We start from the raw sequence: 26,482 nt of genomic DNA, 5'->3' as shown, positions 1-26,482 counted from the left end.
ATGTCATTTACCGGGGTAAATAGTATGAACCATCAACAGACCATGCATTGCCCATCTAAAACCATGCTTAAGCTGGTCTGTGATGGGTATTTCTCCAATAGACTAATACGCTTAAAAACTATCCGTCAGTCAAATTGAGAAATCAACTAATAAACAGCTTACATCCCATTAATTGATTTTCGCATCCAATTTAGGGCCGTCAAGGGAGATTTAGGCAACTAATGCGAGCTTCTTAATAACGTGCAATAAGTGGCTTGAGCGAAATTTTCTGCAAGATGATCTTGCTAAAGGTACAATTATCATGGTAAGAACTTCCATGATTTTTAGAAAAAGTGGTTGCAAATGTCATGGTGCATCGGGGGAGAACGCTGAGACCCGATACATGGAGGGAGGGGTAAAGAGAGAGGATGGAGAGGGAGTGGGACCCGGATGCTGATGCGAATGAGACGAAGGAAGAGGAGAGAAAATATCGATTTACGGCAAGAAAATCAAAGGACTATAAACGGGGAGGCCCTCTCGAGCAACTTGTGCAGAAATATAAAATTAGTCTATACAGTATAGCGTGAATACATTATGCAGCTATTTATTTTTCACTAGCAAATCGTTGAATGAATGAAATTGGAACCGGCGAGGGAGGACACGCCAAAGGAGAGCGAGAAGATGCTGTGATACGCTTACTGGCAGGGCTAGAGCGAGAGGGAGGGGGAGGGTGACACGGTAAAGATGGTTGTTTTGCAAGGGACGCATCTCTCGTCTAAAAAAATCGCAAAAATGTGGCTGTTGGATGAAACATATCGTTTCGCATTACAACGCAAATTTAAAATGATCCGATTTTGACAGACGCAGACTAACGTGGATAGAAATAGGCTAGGCTAATCACAGTGTATGGAAGCACTAATGTGGCTAACTCGAAGATAACATGCAGCTCCACCTGTGAAATAGGCCTAACACAGTGAATACAATTAACATCTGTCTGCATTGAACTATATGGACGTTTTATGTTGCAATACGTTTGTTGAATACTTTGATGTTGCATCCCCTGTTTATGAGCAGGTGTAGATAGAAATGGAATGATGGAGTTAAAACTAACGCCGATAAAAAATGTCAATGTTTGTTTTTAAACTAAATTCAATATTGGTACTGATATGTTATGCTGGATTGACCAATGTATCATTAACAAACATTTACAATCTGAAATCTGACATGTAGCCTCAACCTATGTTGTCAGTCTTGTCATACGTGTTATCCTGATTGTTGTCGTTATGTTGAGTTAGGCTACTGCATAACATAATATCTGTGTCATAGAAATAGAAATCAGTTACGTACCTGTGATAGTTCCGTTTCAACGTAAACGAGTCCCAAACCACCTATTCACTTTGAAGGGAAACCTCTCAAAACAGTGGTGGAAGCTTTGTCTGGGAGTATGAAATATAACCCACAATTCATAAAACAGTACTTGTCTGGCCTTTAACTTTGAATATAAACCATTAACTCTTCTCTCTCAAAATATCTTTATGTAACCACTACCATTGTTAAGCAGGCTTCTTTTTAGTTTGGGTACGATTATTCATGAAACCCACCTAGATATAAAGCTAGTTATCATTAGTCGCTATAAGTCGTAGCAAATAGCTAGGGCAGTATGAGTAAGGAACTGTCACTAAGTCAGTCAGCTCAATATGTTGGGCCATATCGACTGGAAAAAACATTGGGGAAGGGCCAAACAGGTGAGTTCTGAATATCATGTCTTTTGTTTATATTTATTTTCATTATGTGTTAATATTAATTTTGTTTTGTGCTTGTGTAGTTTTTTTATGGGATGGACGGTCAGTTGATAAATGTGTAGTGTTGTGACTGTTATGATAGCAGTGACTATGTCACCCTGTCACAGGCCTGGTGAAGCTAGGAATTCACTGCATTACGGGACAGAAGGTAGCCATCAAAATAGTGAATCGGGAGAAGCTGTCGGAGTCTGTTCTGATGAAGGTAATGTTGAGAATGATAATGATGCTAATAAGGCTATCCCAGTACTATACCTACTTTTACAAGCTTGAGAATGTCACTATATTGACTATTTGCAATTGTTACAATATCAGTATCACTTTGATACAATATCAAGGGAAGCTTTTAAACAGGGTTAAAATGACATGCACACAAGGGTTTTCTCTCTGCGTCTCTCTATTTTACTCGCTCAACCCCTCCTCACAAACACGTCCTCACATGCTTGTCTCTGTCTGTCTAGGTGGAACGGGAGATTGCCATCCTGAAGCTGATTGAACATCCACATGTGCTGAAGCTACATGACGTTTATGAAAATAACAAATACCTGTGAGTCCTTTAATTTCTGCCTTTGGATGCCCCACAGTTCTGTCTGTACCCCTGTCGCTTGTGACCCAGTGTCTGTGATGTGTAATGACTCAAAGGACTGTATTAATCATCTCTGTCTTTCTTGAAGTCTGCACAGATGTCTGCCATCAAAGCTCTCATTGACTTTACGTACTCCATGAAAACAATAGCCTAATCACGCAAGCCTATAGTCAAGTTAGGATTCCCTGTTTGAATGTTTCTCTTTCTTTTTCTCTTCCAATATTTCCTGCACTTTTTCTTGTCATTGTGTTTCATTTGCAAACCGTTTATATCGCTCCTTTGTATCACCCAGGGACTGTCTAATGCTCTTTCTCTCTGCCTTTCTACCACCCATGTCTCTCTGTCTGTAGGTACCTGGTGTTGGAGCATGTGTCAGGTGGAGAGTTATTTGACTATCTGGTGAAGAAGGGCAGACTGACACCTAAAGAGGCTAGGAAGTTCTTCCGACAAATCATATCGGCCTTGGACTTCTGTCATAGTCACTCTATCTGGTAAACAACTCTATTAAAATCCAAAAGGCCGTGTGTGTGTGGCCGCGTGGCCTCCATGATCCACACTCCACTACCTTTCCTGTCTCCCATCTACTGTCATATTTGTTCAAAAATATGAATAGTAATATTTTCATTTGTAAGTTACTTCCTCACACCCAAGTTTCTGCAGTATATAAGAATAATTATTAGATTTTCATATTAAAAGAAAATTTCCTGGGGCTTGCTTTACCTCTACAATTATTTTTGTGTCAGTGGAAGAAGTAGATTTGTCACGCAGTGTTTTTTAACGTGTTGGGGAAATTGTCAAAAAGCAGTTAATTTGGTTCTTCAAACAACTGCAACATTATTAGATTGGTGGAAGATATTTTTGTTACAATATAATTCCACTTGAATCTACCAGATTGTTTGACAAAATGACCTTTGAGTGGACTGATGCTGTCGACCTAGAACTAGTGTAAGCAAATGTGTCCTATAAAAGGCAAATTTAGGGCTGAGGAGGAAGGAGACATCCGCTGGGCAAGATGTTTTCATGTAAACCAAAGAAGCGTCACCAAAGATTTGTACCCTCTAAACCGAGATGGACTGCAAGTGATCTTGTCCAATGGGGGTCTAGTGAAGTGGGCAGAAGCTAGGAAACGAAGTGGACAGAGGCAAGCACGAGCAGTGATATTTTACTGGGCAATGTTAGCGCATTGTAGCACATATTCTTAAATTAGATCTAAATTGAGAAGATCAGCATGGCCTTTTCAATGGATGACACAAACCAGGGCTCTTTGTGTGGCAGTAACAAACCACTTTCTCTAACACCATTCAGCTTGTCTAAGCTGGCATGTGGTGTCACAGCATGTCTTAAGGTATCTCCTGGACATCTTGTCAGTGTCTAAGTAGCCATAGCAATAGAAATAGCAATGCACTTTGACAAGGCAGATGGTTAGGTGTTGGCCATTCAGCTAGCAGCAATGTGTTTCTCTAAACTTTGTAGAACCCCATTTCCAAAAAAGTTGGGACACTGCGTAAAATTCAAATAAAACCAGAATGCAATGATGTGCAAATAATTGATCCCTATATTTTATTGAAAATAATGGTAAGACAACATATAAAAGATTTTATTGTTTTTTGAAAACTGTGTTTCCTTTGTTGTATTTTTTGTTTCAAAATGCACCAAAAGTTTTCAATGGGTGTCAGGTCTAGACTGAAGGCAGGCCAATTTTGCACCCGGACTCTTTTACAATGGAGCCATACTTTTATAATACCTGCAGAATGTAGTTTGGCATTTACTTGCTGAAATAAGCAAGGCCTTCCCTGAAAAATACGTTGTCTGGATGGCAGCATATGCTGCTCCAAAACCTTTTTATATTATTCAACATTAATGCTGCATTCACATATGTGCCAGTCACCCGTGCCATGTGCACTAATGCACCCCCATACCATCACAGATGTTGTCTTTTGAACTGTGCTGATAACAAGCCGGATGGTCCCTCTCCTCTTTAGTCTGGAGGATGCAGCGTACATGAGTCCTAAAAATAATTTCACATTTTGATTCGCAAGACCACAGGACAGTTTTCCATTTTGCCTCAGTCCAGCTTAAATGAGCTCAGGCCCAGAGAAGGCAGAGGTGTTCTGGATCTTGTTTGTATATGTTTTTTTCTTTTGCATGGTAGAGTTTTAACTTGCATTTGTGTCTGCAGCAACGTACTGTGATCATAGACAGTGGTTTTCGGAAGTGTCCCTGAGCCCATGCAGTGATTTCCACTGCAGAATCGTGTCTGTTTAGCATTACCCAACCTTTCCAGTCTTTTGTTGCCCCTGTCCCAACGTTTTTGAAACGTGTTGCTGGCATCAAATTCAAAGTGGGCATATATTTTTCAAGAAACAACAACATTTCTGTTTCAACATTTGATATGTTGTCTTTGTACTATTTTGTATTGAAAATATTAGGTTTAAGTGATTTGTACATCATTGCATTCTGTTTTACTTTACATTTTACACAACGTACCATCATTTTTGGAAACGGGGTTGTATGTTTTGGTTAAAAAATATTTCTGTTCTATTGTATTATTTAAATTGCAGAGGAATAGAGGAAGATTTGATGGACTATAACCTTTTAATCGTGTTGGTAAAGTGGTCCGAACTGCAGTTATTGGTAAAAAGTTAAAGAAAATGTTGCTGTCACTTCTGAATGGTCGAAAAATTTTCTGTTACTTTTCCGTGTTTAAATAGCTGAGAGGTAGAAGGAGATTTAATAGTCTCTAACATTTTGACTCTGTTTTTGGCAGTGATCAGAACTACAGTTGTTTATAAAATGCGGAAAATGCTGTTGGTGAAGTTACTAATAAAGGTTTCATATTGAGGTTGTAGCCTCTGTCGTTAATGATGGTGCAAGTTTCAATCAGGATGACCTGTCTCTATGACCTTACTTAAACGGCAGAGAGAATCACCGGCGTGGGGGGCTTAATCGGTGACGAGTCACAAATTTAAATGTTTACCGTAATGATAATACCAGACAAGCTGATTAAATGGGTTGCTGAGAGTAGTCAGATGCCAAGGTATTTGAACTTCATTAACTTTTGTTTCTTTGTATAAATGCTCACTGATCTTTGCCTGCGTAATGTTTATAACTGGCTCCAGTGGTTTTAATGCTAACTTAAATATTTAAGTGATATATCTTAATATCTCACTTAAAAAGTAATTTTATTCAACCCTACTTTATTCACTGCAACCAAAAGTCACAGAGACCTGAAGCCGGAGAACCTGCTCTTGGATGAGAAGAACAACATCCGCATTGCAGATTTCGGCATGGCCTCTTTACAGGTGGGGGACAGCCTGTTGGAGACCAGCTGTGGGTAAGTGTGCTGTGTGTGCTGGCAGGTGTTTGTCTGTCGTGAGTGCGCGCGCGTGTGTGTGGTCCCCGTGAGTGTTTCTCTGTTGTGCATGTTTGTCCGTCTTACATGTGGTTCAAAGCTTGCATCTTCTCAGTACCTCACTCTTATCCATTTCAGATCTCCACACTATGCCTGTCCAGAAGTGATCCGGGTAGGTGTCGTTATGTTATATTTTTTACGAATGTATTTTGAGCATCTCATGCTTGATTAATAAAGAAGGGACAGTGGGAAAGACTGAGGAGGTAGTGTACATAAACATGTGCAACGGAGGCAGTGGCATAGATCACCCTACGCTATTTGTGCACTTTTTCTCTCCTCTCTATAATTTCATGGTGTCAAATTCATGGTTATGGTTTTGCCTCATCCCAGCAACTTCTAGCGCTTCCTCTGGAGAGTTAAAAATCAGGATGTGCATCCTGAAACATATCCTGCCAAACTATTCTGCCACTTATCTAACTGCTCACTCAACCACTGAGTAGTCCGGAACCACCGCTCTTGGTTGTTAAGTCTCTGGATAACAACCATAATTGAGCTTGCAGTTGCCTGACCCACCACAAGGGGTCACCTGTGTATCAACATTGCTTAGTTGACATTTCTATTGCACGTTTCTTTCTGCATGCCACTCTTAGGGAGAAAAGTATGATGGTCGTCGGGCAGATGTATGGAGCTGTGGAGTCATCCTCTTTGCTTTGCTGGTGGTGAGCAAGTGTCCTCTGATATCTTAGCTCTCTTTTTGCTTCTTGCCCTACACATACCCAATTCTATCAATTTTGGAATTTAACATTCATGGAGTTCGATTATAACCTTACGACCTAACATAGCTATTGTTGAAATTCTCCATTGCATGGTCTTCATTGTCCTACACTGGACTTGTGATAGGCAAAGCAGCTCAACATGTTTGAAGCTATAGTCCTACCTTTCATTCCTTACATAAGAGCCTTTTTAACACTCCTGTCCCCATCTTTTTCTCTGAAGGGTGCACTACCGTTTGACCATGATAACCTGCGCCAGCTCCTTGAGAAGGTCAAGAGTGGGGTGTTCCACATGCCTCACTTCATCCCCCCAGATTGTCAGGCGCTTCTCAAAGGCATGATCGAGGTCGACCCCGAGAAGAGACTCACGGTACGATGGAGAGAGGAAAAGAGGGAGGGGGAGGGAAAAGGGGATAAGGGGGAGGGATAGGTCTGCCTTGAGAGACCAGAAATAAGATAGAAGGTGGGTTGAGAGGGAATTGGGATGAGGAACAAGACAATTCCAGCGGTTATTATACAGTACTTAATTTTATCAACTTTTCGCCCTAATTTCTTCAATTGTGCTTAGAACTGCTCTTTGTAGTAACTCCCCAACCCCAACAGACTCAGGAGAGTTGAAGATTTCGGTACATTTCCTCCGAGACATCACCTGGCACGTCAATGTAGTTCTTTTCTCACGGAAATCCGTTGTGCCAGGAGGAGGGGGAGGAGAACACTCCTAACAACCTTCATTTAGTCTGCCTGTACCTGGCCTGCCAGTAGCAGTTGCTAGAGTACGATCAGTCAATTAAATCCAGCCGACAATACCCCCCCCCCACACAATGGTGCTGGCCAATATGTACCAACCCATGAAAATGCTGGCCACATGCCAACAAGTGGCACCATCGAGGCTTGAACCGAGATTGTAGTGAAAGTCTCAACACTATGATGCAGTGCTTTAGATTGCTGTGCCACCAGGGAGTCCCAATGAAATGTTTTCAGCATCTGAAATAGATTCCATTTGAAACACACTAAACAACGTTTAAAATGGCCGGGAATATATGCAAAACTGACTGGTTGTCTTTGTCCAATTTCAAATGTCAGGCCTTGCTGGAACTGTTTTCACTCGGCCCTAGCAGCCATCTGCTTGTGAACAATCTGTACTAATTGCACCATCTGCCCTCTCACCCTTTCAGCTAGAGGTCATCCAGAAGCACACCTGGTACCAGTAAGTATCTAGTCTGCCTCATGTAAGAAATATGGCAATTGTGAGTTTAAATTTAATGCAGACATGATGTATTTTTACTCCACTAACATTGGGGGTATTGTGTGTGTGTGTGTGTGTGTGTCAGGTCGGGTCGTAACGAGCCGTGTCCCGAGCAACCCGTACCGAGGCGTGTGTGTTTGGGACGCATCCTGTCCCTGACAGAGCTGGATCCTGACGTGTTGGACAGCATGCACTCTCTGGGCTGCTTCAGAGACCGCGGGAAACTCACCCGCGACCTGCAGTGTGAAGAGTGAGCGTGCGTCCGCTCATCTGTGTGGGCGTTTGGCTTTTCCCCTCTATCGCTGTTTTGTTTCTCTTGTTCTTTAGATGGGCACAACTCACTCTCACTTTCTCCATCCATCTCCCTTTTGCACCCCCCCCCTCCCCCTCTCCCTCTTTCTCTGTCCCTCCCTCCACCCCCACCTCTGTCAGAGACAACCAGGAGAAGATGATCTACTACCTCCTGTTGGACAGGAAGGAGCGTTACCCCAGTTATGAGGACGAGGATCTGCCGCCCCGTAATGACGTAGGTGAGTCCCTAGGTGGCAGGAGCGAGCCTCTGACCGAATCTCCGTCCCTGTCCGGGGTGGGCAGGCAGCCTTCCACCCTCCCACCCCCACGTAACTGTCTCTGGGTGATGTAACCCCTTTACTGCTTCTGAATTGACATACTCTGGGAGGAGCCACCTTTTTACACCTTGGTGTTTTGGGGGAGAGCTACATTGGACAATGTTGCGTGTCTGTGTATAAGTAGCTACATTTACATTTTAAGTCATTTAGCAGATATTCCGACCAACGTACAGCAGTAAGTCTTATTCAGACCAACGTACAGCAGTAAGTGCATTCATTTTTGCATTCTCCCTCCCACAACCTTGGCACTGCAACCGAGGTGCTGCTCTACCAACTAACACAGACGTTATCGTTATCGCGTAGATGGTACGGCTGTGCTAATTTCAGCTTGGTGTTCCTCAGCTGACCCCCCTCGTAAGCGCGTGGACTCTCCCATGCTGACGCGTCACGGCCGCTGTCGCCCGGAGAGGAAGAGCCTGGAGGTGTTGAGCGTGACTGAGCAGGGTTCTCCGACCCCGCCGCGCAGGGCCTTGGACACGGCCGCGCACAGCCAGAGGTACCGGATGGGCTCCTGAACACACGGCCCAGATACAAAGGGAAAAAATACAGGCATACAAAAAACACTAATTATTTCAAGGTTGGGTTCAATTTGAATTTACTGATTCAGTGATTTAAATTTAAAATTCAAGTAAAATTATTTATTGAGAGAGCATTGAAAAGTGATGCTATTGTTTTTATAATTTAATTGGATTTTCAGTTTATTTACTTTATTGACTGACTCCCATTTCCATTTGACACAGACTCTGGATTACATACATACTTACAATTTGCACACAATATTCATCACTGTGTACACTGGTACACAGGCCAACGTTGGTCCTTCGTAATGGTGGAATAATAGCCTACTCCTTACCTTTATGATGATGAGCTCATGGTCTGTTATGAATCTTTACAGGTCCCGTTCAGTCAGTGGGGCGTCCACTGGTCTCTCCTCAAGTCCTCTCAGCAGTCCCAGGGTAAGAGACTTATCTTCTGACACTTTTAACATCTACTTACAACACTATACATTGACTCTGAACTATATTTTTACATACATCCCATACAAATATTTTTTATAGAGTACCAGTCAAAAGTCCGGACACACTTATTCATTCACGGGTATTTGTTTATTTTTACTATTTTCCATTTTGTAGACTACTTGTAAATACATCGAAACTATGAAATAACATATAGAATCATGTAGTGACCTAAAAGTGTTAAAGATATCAAAATACATTATTATTTTAGATTCTTCAAAGTAGACACCCTTCTCTTTCATGGCAACTTTGCACACCAATGGCATTCTCTCAACCAGCTTTATGAGGTAGTCACTTGGAATGCACTTAAAGCAGTTCCCACATATGCTGAGCACTTGTTGGCTGCTTTTGCTTCACTTCCGAAACCATCTCCATTGAGTTGAGGTCAGGTGATTGTGGAGGCCAGGTCATCTGATTCAGCACTATTCTTCAGTAGGGGTTTATTTCCTGCAATTTAATAAATTTGCCTGATTCATGCAGTCACCTCTGAACAGTTGATGTTGAGTTGTGTCTGGTACTTGAACTCTATGAAGCATTTATTTGAGCTGCAATCTGAGTTCAGTTAATTGCAGATTTCTCCAGCTGGTAACTCTAATTAATTTATCCTCTGTAGCAGAGGTAACTTTGGGTCTTCCTTTACTGTGGTGGTCCTCATGAGAGACAGTTTAATTATAGTGCTTGATGGTTTTTGTGACTATACTTGAAGAAATGTTAACAGTTCTTGAAATTTTCCGGGCTGACTGATCTTCATGTCTTCAAGTAATGATAGACTGTTGTTTTTCTTTGCTTATTCGAGCTGGTCTTGCCATAATATGGACTATAGACATAATGAGGATGTTCTGTATACCAAGCCTACCTTGTCACAACACAACAGATTTGGGAAAGAAAGCCAACAAATGTACTTTTAATTAGTTACAGGTGACTACTAATGAATCTGGTTGAGAGATTGCAAAGCTGTCATCAAGGCAAAATTTGGATGCTTTGAATCTACAATATGAAATGTTTGGTTTTGTTTAAACACTTCTTGGCTACTACATTATTCTATATTTGTTTTTTCATAGTTTTGATGTCTTCACTATAATTCTACGATGTGGAAGATATTAAAAATAAAGAAATACCCTTGAATGCGCAGGTGGTCCAAACCTTTGTCTGGTATTGTACATCTATATAGAAAGCATTTGTATACATTGGCATACAATGGTAAAATGAATTTGCAACACATGCATTTGGATATACAGTACCTTCTGAATGTATTCAGATCCCTTCACTTTCTCCAAATTTTTTTGTGTTATAGACATAATTTATAATTTCATGAATATATTTATTTGCCATTAATATACAAACAATGAAAAACTTAAATATCTCATGTATATGTACATTTATATTTGGACCCCTTGCCATAAATTGAGTTCAGGTGCACACTGTTCTTTAACCATCATTAAGATGTCTCTAGAATTTGAGTCCAGCTATGACAAATTCAGTTGGTTGCCTATGATTTACAAAGGCACCCAATTGTCTATATAAAGTTTCAGAGAAAAAAAACAAGCCATAAAATCCAATCAAATCTTCGTACACCTCTGAGATAGAATTGTGTCGAGGCATAGATCTGTGGATGTTTATAAAGAATGCTATAGCATTGAAAGTTTCCAGGAAAACAGAGGACTTCATTATTGTGAAAAGTAAGAAGTTTGGTACCACCTAGACTCTTCTTAGAGCTGGCCATTGGACCAAACTAAATATCTGGGCACAAATGGCCTTGGTCATGAACCCAGTGGCCACTCTGAGCTTCAGAGTTTCTCTGCTGAGATGGGAGAACCTGCCAGAAGGACAACCATATCTCTAGCAGTCCTTCAATCAGACCTGTCATGTCATATAGCTTTTACTCCTGAGTAAAAGCTATATGACATGACAGGCGAAAAAACACAGTACCGTTCTTATGGTGAAGCCTGGTGGTGGGAGCATCATGCTGTGGGGATGATTCTCAGCTGCAAGGACAAGGTGACTGGTAAGGATTGAGGGAAGGATGAATGGAGCAATATACAGAGAGGTCCTTGAAGAACCTGATCCAGACCACACAGGATGTCAGAGCGGTGTATATATTTGTCTATAAGTACAACGACCCGAAGCACACAGCCAAGATAACGATTGAGTGGCTTCTGGAAAAGTCTGTGAATGGCTTTGAGTGGCCCACCCAATGCCTGGACTTGAACCCAATTGAACGTCTGTGGGGAGAGCTGAAGATCAGCAGTTCACTGATGCTCCCAATCCAATCTGACAGAGCTCGAGAAGATCTAGATGGAAGAATGTGAGAAACTGCCTCAATCCCGGTGTGCCAAGCTGGTAGAATCAATGTTGTGTTAATTATCATTTTGCACAATATTCTGATTCCAAAATCATATGGTTCCAATCTGAATAAGGGATGTTTACGCCAGTGTTAGAAATGGCTCAACAAATACCACATTGTCAGTTTCCATCAGTCAGGATGTCTAGCACATGGGTGCAGAAGAGTGTTTGACAGCTCTGCGTAGTTGTAGGAGCAAATCATTTACTGAAACGCATTTGCTTCTTAATTTCAGCTTTTTTAAACATAGTTTAGGAGTTGCACTGGAAAAAAAATTCTTATCAAGTATATTTAACTTGTTTTTAGGTAAAAAAAAATCTAACCATCGTTAGAATTAGGTACATTTTTCTTAACAAACTAGAATATACTGCTTGTTTTTAGAAAATATGCCTTGAATATCGTGTAATTTGTCTTGTTCCATTGGCAGATTATTTCACTGATTTCAAGCAAATATCTCCTAAAATTTTTTGAAATTGTCTGTTCCATTGGCAATTTTTTTTGCGGTGTGCATCAATGCACCGTTAAGTACAGTGGTTCATAAAGTGGGGGACGCCAGATGATTTTGGACGGTCGCTAGATGATTTCTAGAATAAATACATTTTAATTAAAAAGTGCTATTTTAATAAACCTGAAAACTGCTATACTGTATATAAGGAGGAATACAACTAAAATTGGCTAAATATGTAAAATATTTGGTTGAATCTGTTGCGCGTGTTAACAGTAGCCTCTATACTGAGCCACACTTCCTGCTGTGTGCCAGCTTTTAGTTAGTTTGCAAATAAACATAGCCTACAACATGGATGGGTGGCTGATCCATAGCTCTACAAACAAGAAGACAGTCTCTCTCAAACAGCTGATGAAAGCATTCCTTAAGAAAAGCAATCAACTTCCAATGAAAATAAGCCTAAGGGAGATGAGAAATGCAAGGCCAGCCCGATAAGCCATTCAAATGTCCAAAATATCAAGAGGACTTCATAGTTTGGATTCACTTGCTTTACCATTAACGATGGGCATCAATGAGTCATTTGCTCAGAGGTTCTTGAAAACAACAGTTTAAAGCCAGTGAAACTGAAAAGACATTTGCAAACCAAGTATCCCTTTCATGTGGATAAATCAACATGTTTTTTCCGCCGAAAGGTGGCAGAGCCACGTGCTATTCAAACTAATTACGGAACACCAGGCAGTTCGCCACTCTCTGCGATGGGCTCGGGACCATGAAGCCCTGCTGTTCCGTATCGGGATCAGGTGGCTTTCGCGGCGCAAAGTTATTAACTCCTCATTACTAATCACAAATATAAATATAGGTCTGTTGTCGTTGTCTGATAAAATCGATCACAAAAAAGTTGGAGAAATGGGCTTTGCAAGCTTAAGGAGGCAATGTCGTAATGTTTCCGGAGCTTGAAGAATTTGTGGAGGACAGTGAACTGCATCTCAATTACATGACATTATCACTTCACCTCTCCAATGCTTTCTGGATAACTTTATGAAGTAGCCTACTTCCCAAATGAGACAACTTCACAACGATATGACTGGATACGACAACCGTTCACAGCAACTGGGATCACCTGTTATCCGACCTGGAGGACGCGCTGAAGGAGCTGTCCAGTGATCGGACCTTAAAGGCAATGTTTGCCACAACATCACTTGCTGAATTCTGGACTTCAGTTGCAGAGGAATACCCATGATTCCGTTTGGATCACCCTACCTATGAGGAAACATTTTCCACACAAATACACATTACATCTCAATGTGGAGGATGATCTTCGAGTTGCAATTTCGATGATCAAACCCAGGATGCAGCTGTTCTCCAAAAAACAGGCCCACCTTTCTCATTAAATAAGTTGCTCAGACTTCACTTACCCATTAATAAACATACCTGAGAGAACAGATCCTTAATATGTAATAGTTGATAAGGGTTATTTTAATAGGATCTAATGAACGGGTCTACATTTGTGTCGCGTAGTCTGAGTCCTTATGTTATGTGTGCATGCGTGTGCTGGGGTCGCAATATTTGAAACATTTGTTTTTGGGGGTCGCGAGTGAAAAAGTTTAAGAACCCCTGACAACAACCCTTTCTTGCAACAACTCTGATCGACAAAATAAAAAACACTCAAGCGTGTGTAAAATATTTTTACTAATATTGTAAATAGACTTTTGTTATTTGTAAAAGTTATTTAATCAGTTATGAGTTAATTCTATAACACAACAAAATGTGGAGAATGGGAAGGGGTCTGAATACTTTCCAAAGGTGCTGTATGTTATTTGACAAATGTTTTACATTTTTCATCTGTTTCTTTTCCAGTATGGGATATCAGACTTTCGTTTTTTGCAATTCTCAAAGATTTGGTTTTGTTGCCGATTTGAAAATGCTTCAAACGTTGCTTGATCATTGCTGTAAAGTTTTTTCAGCGATTATCCATCTTGTTTAAGCTTCTTGGTCATTTTACATGTCATTTCACCATTATCAGCACAGTTCTCACCCATTACAGTTTCTTTGGCATTTCTCCTCTTTTCCTGCTTTCTTTACACAATATTCACAAATTTCTGCACTAAGTTGATACATGCACATTTTTTAGGACATCATATAAATTTAAATTTGTTTGGGTTGCAGAAATTGAGTATATATTTAGTCCCTTCACTGTAACTGAAAATGTCACCAGGCTGAGGTTCTATGTTTATCTGTTCTGCATCAGCAAAAGTAGAAACCTTATTTTTTATAGTCACTACAGAAAGAGGAAGTACCGAGCATATCGTCTTAATTTGTGCCAGATAGCCTAATGGTTAAATATTTGGGCTAGTAACTGAAAGGTTGCTGATTTGAATCCCAGAGACGAGAAGGTGACAGATCTGTGTCTCATTAATAGAAATAGGTCAAACCAGTGCTTCTGCACTGCACTCTTTTTGTCATGATCCATAACACTCATTTCCATCCTTCTTTGTTTCCATTCCTCTCTCTCTTTTCCATCTCTCCACCTCTCGCCCTCCCTCCCCCGTAGTCATATCAGAGCCCTGTCTTCACGTTCAGCAAATCAGACGTCACCTCCGCCACCCCCCACACTAAGGACCCGTCCAAACCGGGAAGCGCCACCACCCCTCGGCCGAGCAGAGCCCACGACAAACCCAAAGCGTCCCCGAGTCCCAAAACCCAGACCCTCCCCGCCCCCAGCAAGGGAGCCGGCGGCCCCGGCTCCGACCGGCCACACCTCCAGCCTATCAAGTCCCTCCCAATCCGCAACTCGGCCTCCCGCTCCCCCTCGCCCTCCCCCCTGCTGTCCCCCGTCCCGCGGTTCTTCTTCTTCCCCTCGCCCTCGGCTCTCAAGTCGGTAACCAAGAGCTTCTACCCCAACTCTGCCCACTCTGTGTCACAGGTGACTCCGCAAGGCTCTCCGCTGCCCACCCCCTCGGGCACCCCCGTCCACCACCCCCACCACCCCTCCTCCTCCACCCCTCCCTCCAACTCCTCCTCCTCGTCCTCTTCGTCACGGGCGGAGGGCAGTGGAGTCGGCTCCCTGTCCCTCACTCCGCCCTCCAGCCCCGGGGGAGGCGGCCTGGCTGCTAGCAGCTCCGCCCACTGGAGGACCCGCCTCAACTCGTTCAAGAACAACCTGTTGGGCTCGCCCCGCTTCCACCGCCGCAAGATGCAGGGTGAGAGGTCACAAGGTTGCAGTAAAGCATGAAGTCACTTTCGTTAGGTCAGAGTTCCCCAGTAGCATTCAGCTGAGGTATGATTTTTTTCCCTAAGTGGATGGTTGAGGGGCATTAATCGCTGCAAAAATCCCAACCAAATATTTCACAGCAGAATAATCTCAAACCATGATATGCCTCTCTGTGAGTCTTTTAACACATTTCCTTAATGAAACTCCAATTGAGCTGATTTCCTGGGGATGTCTGAGGATTTTAATGGCAAACACTGAAAATTATATCTACGTAGCAATAGATAAATATCAATGTCATTTAAGAAGAGCACTTAACATACGTACTAGCTACTGTACATGAAAGAAAAATGCTAAGTCCTCATGTCAAGCCTACAAATGACCGATCTGCTTTCAGTACCCACCTCAGAGGACATGTCTAGCCTGACACCAGAATCCAGCCCTGAGTAAGTATCACACAGACACACACGTGTTTTACTATGTTTGTGGGGATAAAAAACAACCATCTAACCCTGGTTCTAACTGTAACCCCAAACGTAATGTTTTACCCACACCTAACTTTTAAGCCTAAATTGTTTTACAATGACTTCAGGGAGGATTGAATCATATAGTGGGCAAGACAAGTATTTGATACACTGCCGAATTTGCAGGTTTTCCCACTTACAAAGCATGTAGAAGTCTGTAATTTTTATCATAGGTACACTTCAACTGTGAGAGACGGAATCTAAAACAAAAATCCAGATAATCACATTGTATGATTTTTAAGTAATTAATTTGCATTTTATTGCATGACATAAGTATTTGATACATCAGAAAAGCAGAACTCAATATTTGGTACAGAAACCTTTGTTTGCAATTACAGAGATTACATACGTTTCCTGTAGTTCTTGACCAGGTTTGCACACACTGCAGCAGGGATTTTGGCCCACTCTTCCATACAGACCTTCTCCAGATCCTTCATGTTTCGGGGCTGTTGCTGGGCAATACGGACTTTCAGCTCCCTCCAAAGATTTTCTATTGGGTTCAGGTCTGGAGACTGGCTAGGCCACTCCTTGACCTTGAGATACTTCTTACAGAGCCGCTCCTTAGTTGCCATGGATGTGTGTTTCGGGTCGTTGTCATGCTGGAAGACCCAGCCACGAACCATCTTCAATGCTCTTACTGAGGGAAGGAGGTTGTTGGCCAAGATCTCGCGATACATGGCCCCATCCATCCTCCCCTCAATACGGTGCAGTCGTCCTGTCCCCTTTGCAGAAATGCATTCCCAAAGTTCCACCTCCATGCTTCACGGTTGGGATGTTGTTCTTGGGGTTGTACTAATCCTTCTTCTTCCTCCAAACACGGCGAGTGGAGTTTAGACCAAAAAGCTCTACTTTTGTCTCATCTGACCACATGACCTTCTGCCATTCCTCCTCTGGATCATCCAGATGGTCATTGGCAAACTTCAGACGGGCCTGCACATGCGCTGGCTTGAGCAGGGGGACCTTGCATGCGCTGTGGTCCCAGCTCTCTTCAGGTCATTGACCAGGTCCTGCCGTGTAGTTCTGGGTTGATCCCTCACCTTCCTCATGATCATTGATGCCCCACGAGGTGAGATCTTGCGCGGAGCCCCAGACCGAGGGAGATTGACCGTCATCTTGAACCTCTCACATTTTCTAATAATTGCGCCAACAGTTGTTGCCTTCTCACCAAGCTGCTTGCCAATTGTCCTGTTGCCCATCCCAGCCTTGTGCATGTCTACAATTGTATACCTGATGTCCTTACACAGCTCTCGGGTCTTGGCCATTGTAGAGAGGTTGAATTCTGTTTGAGTGTGTGGACAGGTGTCTTTTATACAGGTAACAAGTTCAAACAGGTGCAGTTAATACAGGTAATGAGTGGAGAACAGGAGGGCTTCTTAAAGAAAACTAATATGTCTGTGAGAGCCGGAATTCTTACTGGTTGGTAGGTGATCAAATACTTATGTCATGCCATAAAATGCAAATTAATTATTTAAAAATCATACAATGTGATTTTCTGTTTTTAGATTCCGTCTCTCACAGTTAAAGTGTACCTATGATTAATATTACAGACCTCTACATGCTTTGTAAGTAGGAAAACCTGCAAAATCGGCAGTGTATCAAATACTTGTTCTCCTCACTGTATATCTTTGTGGTCCTTCAGGCTGGCTAAAAAGTCATGGTTCGGGAACTTCATTAGCCTGGAGAAAGAGGAGCAGATCTTTGTGGTCATCAGAGACAAGCCGCTGAGCTCTGTCAAGGCAGACATCGTCCACGCCTTCCTCTCTGTGAGTACCCTTCCTCTCTGTGCCCTCACTCAATTGGTAAATCGTTGAGACGTGTCTGGAGAACCGCCAGAACGTTCCCGAAACGTTGACTTTCTATCACCTCGTGTTTCTGAATTCCTGTCATCAGTCTATAATGAATATCCTGCACACACCTTGACACACTAGGATGCCGTTACTTAGTATGGCGAGCGTCTTGCAGGGTGCCACTTTGCAATTGTTTTGCTCATTTTTGTGTTAATTTGTACATTGTTTTATTATTATTGTTGTCAATTTTGTATCACTTTTATCTCATTTTTATTTAGGTTTTTGTTTCTAGCAATATCGAGCAGGAACCCGCAAGTAAGAATTTTGTTGTGTGGTTGGCTCCTTGTGTCCTATGCGTACGACCATTTTCACGTGAACTATAAATTACATACAGTGTGGGTGTTAGTAAAGGATCTTGTGGACCTGTGTATTTGTAATACAATCAGTTTCAGTTACATGAAAAACATGTTGTGTGTCTAAAATGTATTCCCTCTGTATTGCTCCTGCTGCCTTCTGCCTCTCCCCTCACTCAATCTGTCCCTCGGCCTTTCTCTACCCACCCCTGTTTTTGTCTCACCCCCCCTCCCCCAAGATCCCCTCCCTCAGCCACAGCGTCATATCCCAGACCAGCTTCAGGGCCGAATACAAGACCTCTGGCGGACCCACCGTCTTCCAGAAGCCAGTCAAGTTCCAGGTGGACATCGCCTTCTCCGAGGGAGAGAGGGAGCGAGAGAGGGAGCGAGCCGACCGGGAGGGCAGGAGAGAGACGGGCATCTACAGCGTGACGTTCACCCTCATATCAGGCAAGTGGAGCTAACGCTGTTAGTCATCTATTTACGTTGGGTGGTCGGTAATATGTAGTGCATGTACACCTTTCAGTTCCATGCATGTCAGGTTTGAAGGCTTTTTGTTATGTTTCGTGTGGGTCTGTGTTTGTCTGCAGGTCCTAGTCGCAGGTTCAAGAAGGTGGTGGAGACCATTCAGGCCCAGCTTCTCAGCTCCCACGATCAGTCCATGGGAGTCTCTGGTTAGTCGCATGCACTTTTCTTATCCCGTACATCAACTTAACACACAGTTTCCCAAACTCGCTTCACCTTTTATAATCATTCACATTGATAATCCATTGTTTGCTTTTCAAATGATCATAGGCTTTCTAAATCTTTGCAAATGTTTAAAGATATCGAAGTAACCTGTTATTGATATTATGGACACAATGTGTTAATAGTTTATTAACGATGAAGGAAATGTTTATAATTTAATTTGTTCACCACGTTGTTTTATCCATCTCATAAAATTAACACAACTGACATTTCACACAGTGTAATTTCTCCTGGAATTTCTTGGTGGATCCCTTAGATTTGGATCTTTACTCATCCATTCCATTATTATTAAGTTTTTTGATCAAACGTAATGCATCCTAGAGCTATTTCCATAAATGTCTCCTTACGAGTCCTGAAAAGTTATAAACAGTGAAAAATTTAGCATCTTTAACATAAGTTCAATGTAAGTTAAACCTTAAAATACTAACTCTTTGTAACGGTCTCTGTTCAGATCCTTTCCCAGATGAGAAGAATGTCCGGCCCCACGGGACCCCCACTCGCCAGAACTCCCGCCGCTCCGAGGGCGGAGGTGACCGGTGTGAGTGGGGGGAGCGAGGCGACGGGGGAGGCATCGGAGGGAGTGGGGGCGTCCTGCAACGCAGAGGCTCCGGGAAGGAAAGGACCCGGCTACTGTCCTCCAATGGAACACAGTCGCAACCTTAAGAAAGAGAGAGACCGGTCAGGTAGCAGGTGTCTTAACTTCACTGGGGGAAAAAAGAAGACAAACTGTCGTCAGACAAAACCCCACCCTTCAAAAATCACGATGTAACTCCCATTCCACCCTCTGAAGATGTCTCAGCAAGATGTTTCAAGCCTGAGAACAAGATGTTTCAAGCCTGAGAACAAGATGTTTCAAGCCTGAGAACAAGATGTTTCAAGCCTGAGAACAAGATGTTTCAAGCCTGAGAACAAGATGTTTCAAGCCTGAGAACAAGATGTTTCAAGCCTGAGAACAAGATGTTTCAAGCCTGAGAACAAGATGTTTCAAGCCTGAACACAAGCTGACCGTTGTGACTTTCACCGGAAATCTACATTCATGTTGATTCACTGAATCAGGCAGGGATCCCATCCAGACCAGTAATAAAACAAAACAAAATATTTTTTTTTCTGTAGGGGATCGATAGATGAGCCAGACCCAGCGCATTTCAAACTCGAAAGAGCTAAACTTTAGTGCTAGTTTGCATGTCATTATGCTAAAGGATATTTGATTTAGATTACAGATCATTCATTTGCAATAACTCAAGCCAAAAGATAAGGACAGTTTAAATGATCTTGGTATTGTTCTTAGCAATTATCCCCGCTCCCAAAACACACACACCTCTACCCCTCAACAACATTACTGAAAAGGAACCTTGAAGAATACCTTGATGTGCCCAACACTGTACGTACATTTAATCAAAAGACAATGGAAACATGTAGAACGCCCTTATTATCAGATACCACCCATTTCAGAAAGAACCTGCTGCCAATCAAATGAATGAGTTTGAAAACAAAACCTACAGATCCTGTTTTAAAAGGAAGAAATGAGGTCCTTCAAAAAAGGAATTTCAACATTGTCTTCTTCTGCTGTAAAGAAATACAAATTAAGCTAAGTGAATGTGAAAAATATTTTTTTATTTAGGTTTAGTTAAGTATTTATTGATTTTGAGGATGTTGATGCTGTTAGCGAATCTGTAATGGAAAGGAAAGACATCAGGAAGAATTTACATCCTAGACATAGCTGTTCAAGTATCTGAATGGCCAATTCAAGCCGGTGGAATTATGGGATGGCTGTCAGAACCAAGTTAGCACGGATGTGTTGGAATTTGTTTTGTATTTTCTTTTTACTCAGAGACAAATTCAATATAACCAAGATTAATGCGTCGTCTGGAACTTTTGCTCTGAAGAAAAATATTTTTGATTTGAAGAGAAATATGAAAATATATATAAAAAACATGGGCAAACATGGATTGGACTTTCACGGATTGTCCTTGAGTCAATTAGAAGTGTGTGCATTACAGATATATGGGTAGGACGGACTCCATTTGCTATCTGTGCTTCTCTCATATCACAACAGTATTGACATATTGACTCAAAAACATAGATTTGATCATTCATTCATCTATGAACATTTTCATGAAGTTGGATTCAAATTATTGATATATTACTCCTTGTCATCCAAGACTTAAAAAAGGCAAACAGGTGTGAGTCCTTCTGTCGTCACCTATGAGCCAAGTGATCCATCCAGTGCACCTCTCCTTATACCACCACTCTAGAAGCAGACGTAGCTTTTCTGATGATCTCGTATTACAACAGTATAGCTGATAGAAACTAGACACGTTACCAACCAGTCTTCCTTACTGCGCAATATGCAACAGATGCAGAATGTTTTTGAGAGATTCAATTTTTGTTGTGTATTTACATATGTATGTTAATTTATTTATTTACTGTATTTGTTTATTGCAGAAAAGCATCTTGCACCTACAGGAATACATCAGCAGCTACTGAAATATATATATATATATATATATATATATATATATATATATAATTTTTTTGTCAGTTAATAATAATTTATTTGTCTTAAAATACTACTTGTTTTAAGAGCATGAACTTTCAAAAGTTATGTTTTTTTCATACTTTTCTGACCAATTGCGGTTTATTTGTTTCTAATGTATAAATGAGTTAATTTATTTAATGTTCTGTGCAGGGTTGTGTTCACTAAGAATGAAAAGGCAGCATACAGGCTTAAATAGGGAGAGAGTGATTGAAGCTATCCAATAGCTTTTGCAATTTTAGTTTTCCATTGCGAAGCATTTTTGCAATGTGTGCACTACTGAATATAAACCTGTTGAGTACAAACCCACAGGGTTTTGAATTTCCAGTTTCAAATTTAACATAATACATTACACTACAAACTGAACAACAGAGATGTGGCACCCCCTGTACCCAGAAAAATAGATTCTGTATTTCAATTTAGTGACTGAGCCAGCAGTGAGCACATTGCATGCTCTACTGTCCACAGAGAAACTATCAACCGTCATCATACATCCTCAACATCAAAGTTTATTTTTGCCCATGTCCTTCATTATGATTTTCTACGGCTGTCATCAGCAGTTCAAGCCATTTTTGTGCCGTTTACGACCTAAGAGAGATCAGATGAGATTAGGTTATTCACCTTATGATTGTTCACTGTCATCATTATCAGCATCTTCATCACCACCATGATGATCATTTATCATCCTTACTCTAGCTAAGATTGTAAACTATTCTCCATTCCTAAGGGTCAGTAGAATAAGGTGTCTAAAAAAAGAAATGTCTGTATCATAATTTAAATATAAAAGTGCACTATTATAACTTGCCTGTGATAAAAAAAAGAACAATTATGGTTGAATTGATGGTCAAAATAGACATTCACCTTATTGTTATGATTATAATAATAAACTCTAAAATTGTGTCTGCTGTGTCCTTTTGAGTTTTTAGCTGTTCCAAAAATATCTTGTACACCTATAAAAAAGCATAATCATTTACTAAAACACCAGCAGAAGTGCCATTTTCGTCGTCATCGTAGGCAATTAGACTACTGTACTGTCAAATGGAAGCCAATCCCATTTTAATCCGCTGCATAGATAGCATCGAGGTCTGTTCAGGACATCAGCCTAAAAGAAGGTACTTGAATACAAGCAGAGAAGTATAGAACGCCAAAAGCGTCAGAATTCATGCGTTCAGAACGCTATTGTTTAGCGCCTACGGCTGTTAAGCAAACGCCCGCGCCTGTTAAATAAGCGCGTACACCTGTAGCCAACGCCTATGGAAGGCCAAGTGAGTCAAAAACATGCCTTCCATAAACGCCTGCTAAAGCAATGCCTGCGCCTGTTAGTCTTAAGCCTACACCTGTCACCAACGCTTGCTAGATAAACGTTTACAAGTGCTAGATAAACACTTTATATGCATAATTTACCACCGTAGCATGCTCCACCTTTTATTATGTAAATATAGTACTCACTCTTTACTATTCATGACTCTCAAGAAAGCTAGCTAGTTTGCTAGTCTTCCCCAAAGAAAAAAAAAACGAGCCGATTCAACATTTCATTGCCTAGCACAGTGTGTGGACTCTTAAAGAATGTCTTTCATCCCAAATCAGTCAACGTTTCTCAACTTGTTTCTTGTCTTTTAAATAAAAATGTCAATGCTAAAGTATGAAAAAAGTATATGAGGACGGCTGTCATACATGCCTTGCTGGGAATCACTTGAAAAGATACCCAGTGTCCAGGGAATTTAATTGTGTGACAGATCTTTTTTTGTTATTTCATGCAAAGGATAAGAAACCAAATACTAAACATACGTAAGATGGAGTCCAAATATCAAAAGTTGCATTTATTGAATATACAAGGAATTACAAGGAAGCTGATACAGGCTAGTGCAGGCTGTCAAATTAACTAGAGAAGGTCCGACCACAAGTTCTTATAGGCAAAAAAGGGGAATGTCTCTGTGGCAGAGGCCGGGAACAGGCCAGGAATTCCTGCTGGAATGGCATGTTGGGTTGGGAGGTTTCAGGTCATTTGGGCCAAGTTTCTTGTCTCATCTATCGTATACCACAATAGCTTTGAGGCACCACAGTTCTCTTCCGCTGTGGATCCCCTGAAACCAAATTAGTTCAAGCTTTTAGGTTACCCCATATGCAAGATTAAGATATTCTGAAACAACATCATTTTGGTCATTTTATTTTTATTGATACAAATGTCTGATTTTATTGTTTTATATGTCTTTCACTGTACTTGACTTTTATTCATGTAAAACACTTTGAGCTGCATTCCCTGTAAGAAAGGTGCTATATAGATAAAGGTTATTATCATTATTAATGTAAATGATTTCATACCAATACACTTGGTGTCCTGATATTATATATGAATGTTCCAATGTTCAAACCCTACATCCCTACACAGCGTCCTTGTCTGGGCTCCTAGTCGTCCCATGCCTTTGGGAAGCCACCTCCCGATCCACACAGTCAAGACTCTTCTCTGTCCTGGTTCCTCAATTTTGGAATCAGCTTCCACTGGAGGCTAGAATGGCAGAGTCCCTACCTACAGTGGATATAAAAAGTCTACACACCCCTGTGAAAATGCCAGGTTTTTGGGATGTAAAGAATGAGACAAAGATAAATCATGTCAAAACTTTTTCCACTTTTAATGTGACCTATAATGTGAACAATTCAATTGAAAACAAACAAAAAATAAAAGATAATAAACTCACAATAACCTGGTTGCATAAGTGTGCACATCCTTAAACTAATACTTTGTTAAAGCACCTGTGGGCATTCTAACATGGCTGACATGACAGCTTTTACAGTCTGGAAAGGTCTTATAACAATGTAACAGTTGATATCTGGTGGCATGACAAACTTGGTTGATGCATGCATCATCTGTGCAGAGGACCAAGTGGTTTAGGCGTTGCCAGTGAATGAATGACAACTGTCTGAAGACGCATCTAATACTGTCAATTTTATCATGTTTTTGGGACAGTAGGCAAACCAAAACTTGTTATAAAGATAAAACTGAATTCAGCATTAAGGCCTGCGGTGTAAACTGGTCATCAAATCATTACTGTAGACAAACTAAGTAATGTATTCTTGCAATCTCACCCGGCACAGCCAGAAGAGGACTGGCCACTGGCTAAGAGTCCGTCCCTTCTCTAGGTTTCTTCCTAGGGTTCTACCCACTAAGGAGTTTTTCCTAGCCACTTTGCATCAACCTGTTGTTGCTTGCTCTATGGGGTTTCAGGCCGGGTATCTGTATAAGCACTTTGTGACATCTGCTGATGTTAAAAGGGCTATGTAAAATAAATTTGATTGATTGATTGATTTAGTTATCAGTGTTATTCCCTTCACCTGTCCGTGGTCATAATGTTATGGCTGATCGGTGTAACTGCCATGTGTCCTTGCAGAAACAGAATAAATATCTCTCACCTGAATCAACAGTAGACTTTTTTGCCATAAAGTTCAGCACACTGGGATAATTGTAGTCAATGAGGCTAGTATGAGGGGGCTTTTAGTTCTACATTCCTTATCTTTTGCTGAAATAACATTAAATCAAACAAATGAGTATAACTGGCCTTTAACGGTATTTAAGGAAGTTAATTATATATTATTGATCACATTTCCATTCAGTGTATTTATCCTAAAAAGTAGTCTACCTAATTAACGGTATGCTGTAATCTGGTTAATAGACGCTAGGTACTGTAACCGATTTGAATCATCTCGTTTTTTACTCAAAAGACAAGCAGAACTAGCTACCTTTCTTCAGACTCATGAATAGTAAAGAGTACAATATTTACATAATAAAATGTGGAGCATGCTATGGTGGTAAATGTTACATATTAAATCAGACAAACGTTTATCTAGCACCTGTAAGCGTTTATCTAGTGTAGAACACGGGAAACGGCGTTTTGGACGGCGACATTAGTGAATGAAGACGCCGTAAATGACGGAGCTTATTGCAGCACTTGGACAACGTTACAACTGGGGAACGGGGTATTTTGCGTGTCATTGGACGACGTGACGTGTCATGTTTTTGACTCTCTTGGTCATCCATACGCACGCGCTTATTTAACAGGCGTTGCTAACCAGCGCACGCGCTTATTTAACTGGCGCGGGCGTTTACTTAACAGCGGTAGGCGCTAAACAATTGCGTTCTGAACGCTTGAATTCTGACCCCTTTGGCGGTCCATAGAGAAGAGGAAGGGCTCGACGTCAGTACAGTTGCCTACCAAGTTCTCGAATTTTCGGTTTCCTTATAGATTCCAGGTATAGTAATTACATTTATTTTTATCTTTAAATGTGTTTTGTCAGAGCTACAGTAGATGCTCACGTTAGATGCACACGTTTCACCTAAGTTTATCAAGAGGGCTTCACTCCTAACTACTATATCATGTGTCGTTTATAGAATGGGCAGGGCGCTGTCTTTTGCTTGGCTTCCTAGCTACCGCTAATCTTAGCCGGTAGCTAGCTTGCTGAACATGGGTTGATGATAAGGAAGAGTTTGCTAGCTTGCTATATTTGCCGATTTAGTTGTACTATAAACATTTATTGGTAAGCTATTCTTTTGCAAAAGGGATTGTTTTATTTATTATAATTTGATTGCTACTTTAGCTAGCTGTCCTACTCAGTTACTGTAGCTAAGTTACAGGCTGCTAGCTAGCTGGTCAAGTCAGTTTAGAAAAATGCGTTTGTTTGAGAAATTCCGAAATTGTTTAGAAATGGTCTGAGGATATGACTAACTAGCCATTCATAACGACGAACTAAGAGTAGTATATGTTAGGAAGTGAGAGTGATTTTAGTATCCCAAAACTAGCTTATTACCTGTAGGTTGACATTTGTTAGGTCAAACTGTAATGATCGTAGCTTGCTTATTTCAATTTATGCAATACAAATGTAGTTAATCAAATGGTTTATCTAAGTGCATAATTAAAAATACATTTAATGTTCCTAGGCTCAGACACAAGCATTGCTTTTGGTATTTTTGTCTGTATGACAAACTACTGTTCACTTGCCTCTGACCCTGATAATAATCCAGAAAAAACCCAAATTGTCCCTAGTCAGACGATTCGTTCGCAGTTGTGCAGGAATTGGTCATGATGCTATATACCTATTTAAATCTGTTTTTGTCTGACAGGCATCACTTGATAAACGTTTAGTTTAGTTTCCATAGTATTTACAATGG

At 41.2% G+C, this 26,482-nt stretch overlaps 2 protein-coding genes across 3 annotated transcripts in view; both read left to right on the top strand.

Annotated features, from left to right (window-relative positions):
• Window positions 1-428: 428 nt before the first annotated feature.
• On the top strand, window positions 429-21,267 carry LOC105030998 (serine/threonine-protein kinase BRSK2). Its single transcript, XM_020046241.3, has 19 exons — window positions 429-1,724; window positions 1,889-1,983; window positions 2,240-2,325; window positions 2,715-2,855; window positions 5,582-5,698; window positions 5,855-5,888; window positions 6,367-6,435; window positions 6,713-6,859; window positions 7,665-7,696; window positions 7,821-7,985; window positions 8,168-8,265; window positions 8,707-8,860; window positions 9,260-9,320; window positions 15,090-15,366; window positions 15,772-15,820; window positions 17,538-17,661; window positions 18,278-18,488; window positions 18,629-18,712; window positions 19,237-21,267. The coding sequence occupies exons 1-19, from the start codon at window positions 1,640-1,642 to the stop codon at window positions 19,446-19,448; spliced, it is 2,241 nt and encodes a 746-aa protein (XP_019901800.2). The 5' UTR covers window positions 429-1,639; the 3' UTR covers window positions 19,449-21,267.
• Window positions 21,268-25,401: 4,134 nt separating this feature from the next.
• LOC105030617 (carnitine O-palmitoyltransferase 1, liver isoform-like) overlaps window positions 25,402-26,482 on the top strand; it is a 29,342-nt gene continuing 28,261 nt past the window's right edge. For both annotated transcript variants that reach the window (XM_010904605.4, XM_010904597.4), the window contains exon 1: window positions 25,402-25,566. The gene's annotated coding sequence lies outside the window, so the exon portion shown is untranslated. The remainder of the gene's footprint in view (window positions 25,567-26,482) is intronic.

This window comes from Esox lucius, chromosome 5 (assembly GCF_011004845.1).
Source record: "Esox lucius isolate fEsoLuc1 chromosome 5, fEsoLuc1.pri, whole genome shotgun sequence".
Lineage (NCBI taxonomy): Eukaryota > Metazoa > Chordata > Actinopteri > Esociformes > Esocidae > Esox > Esox lucius.
This window is presented reverse-complemented; position numbering and strand designations above follow the sequence as displayed.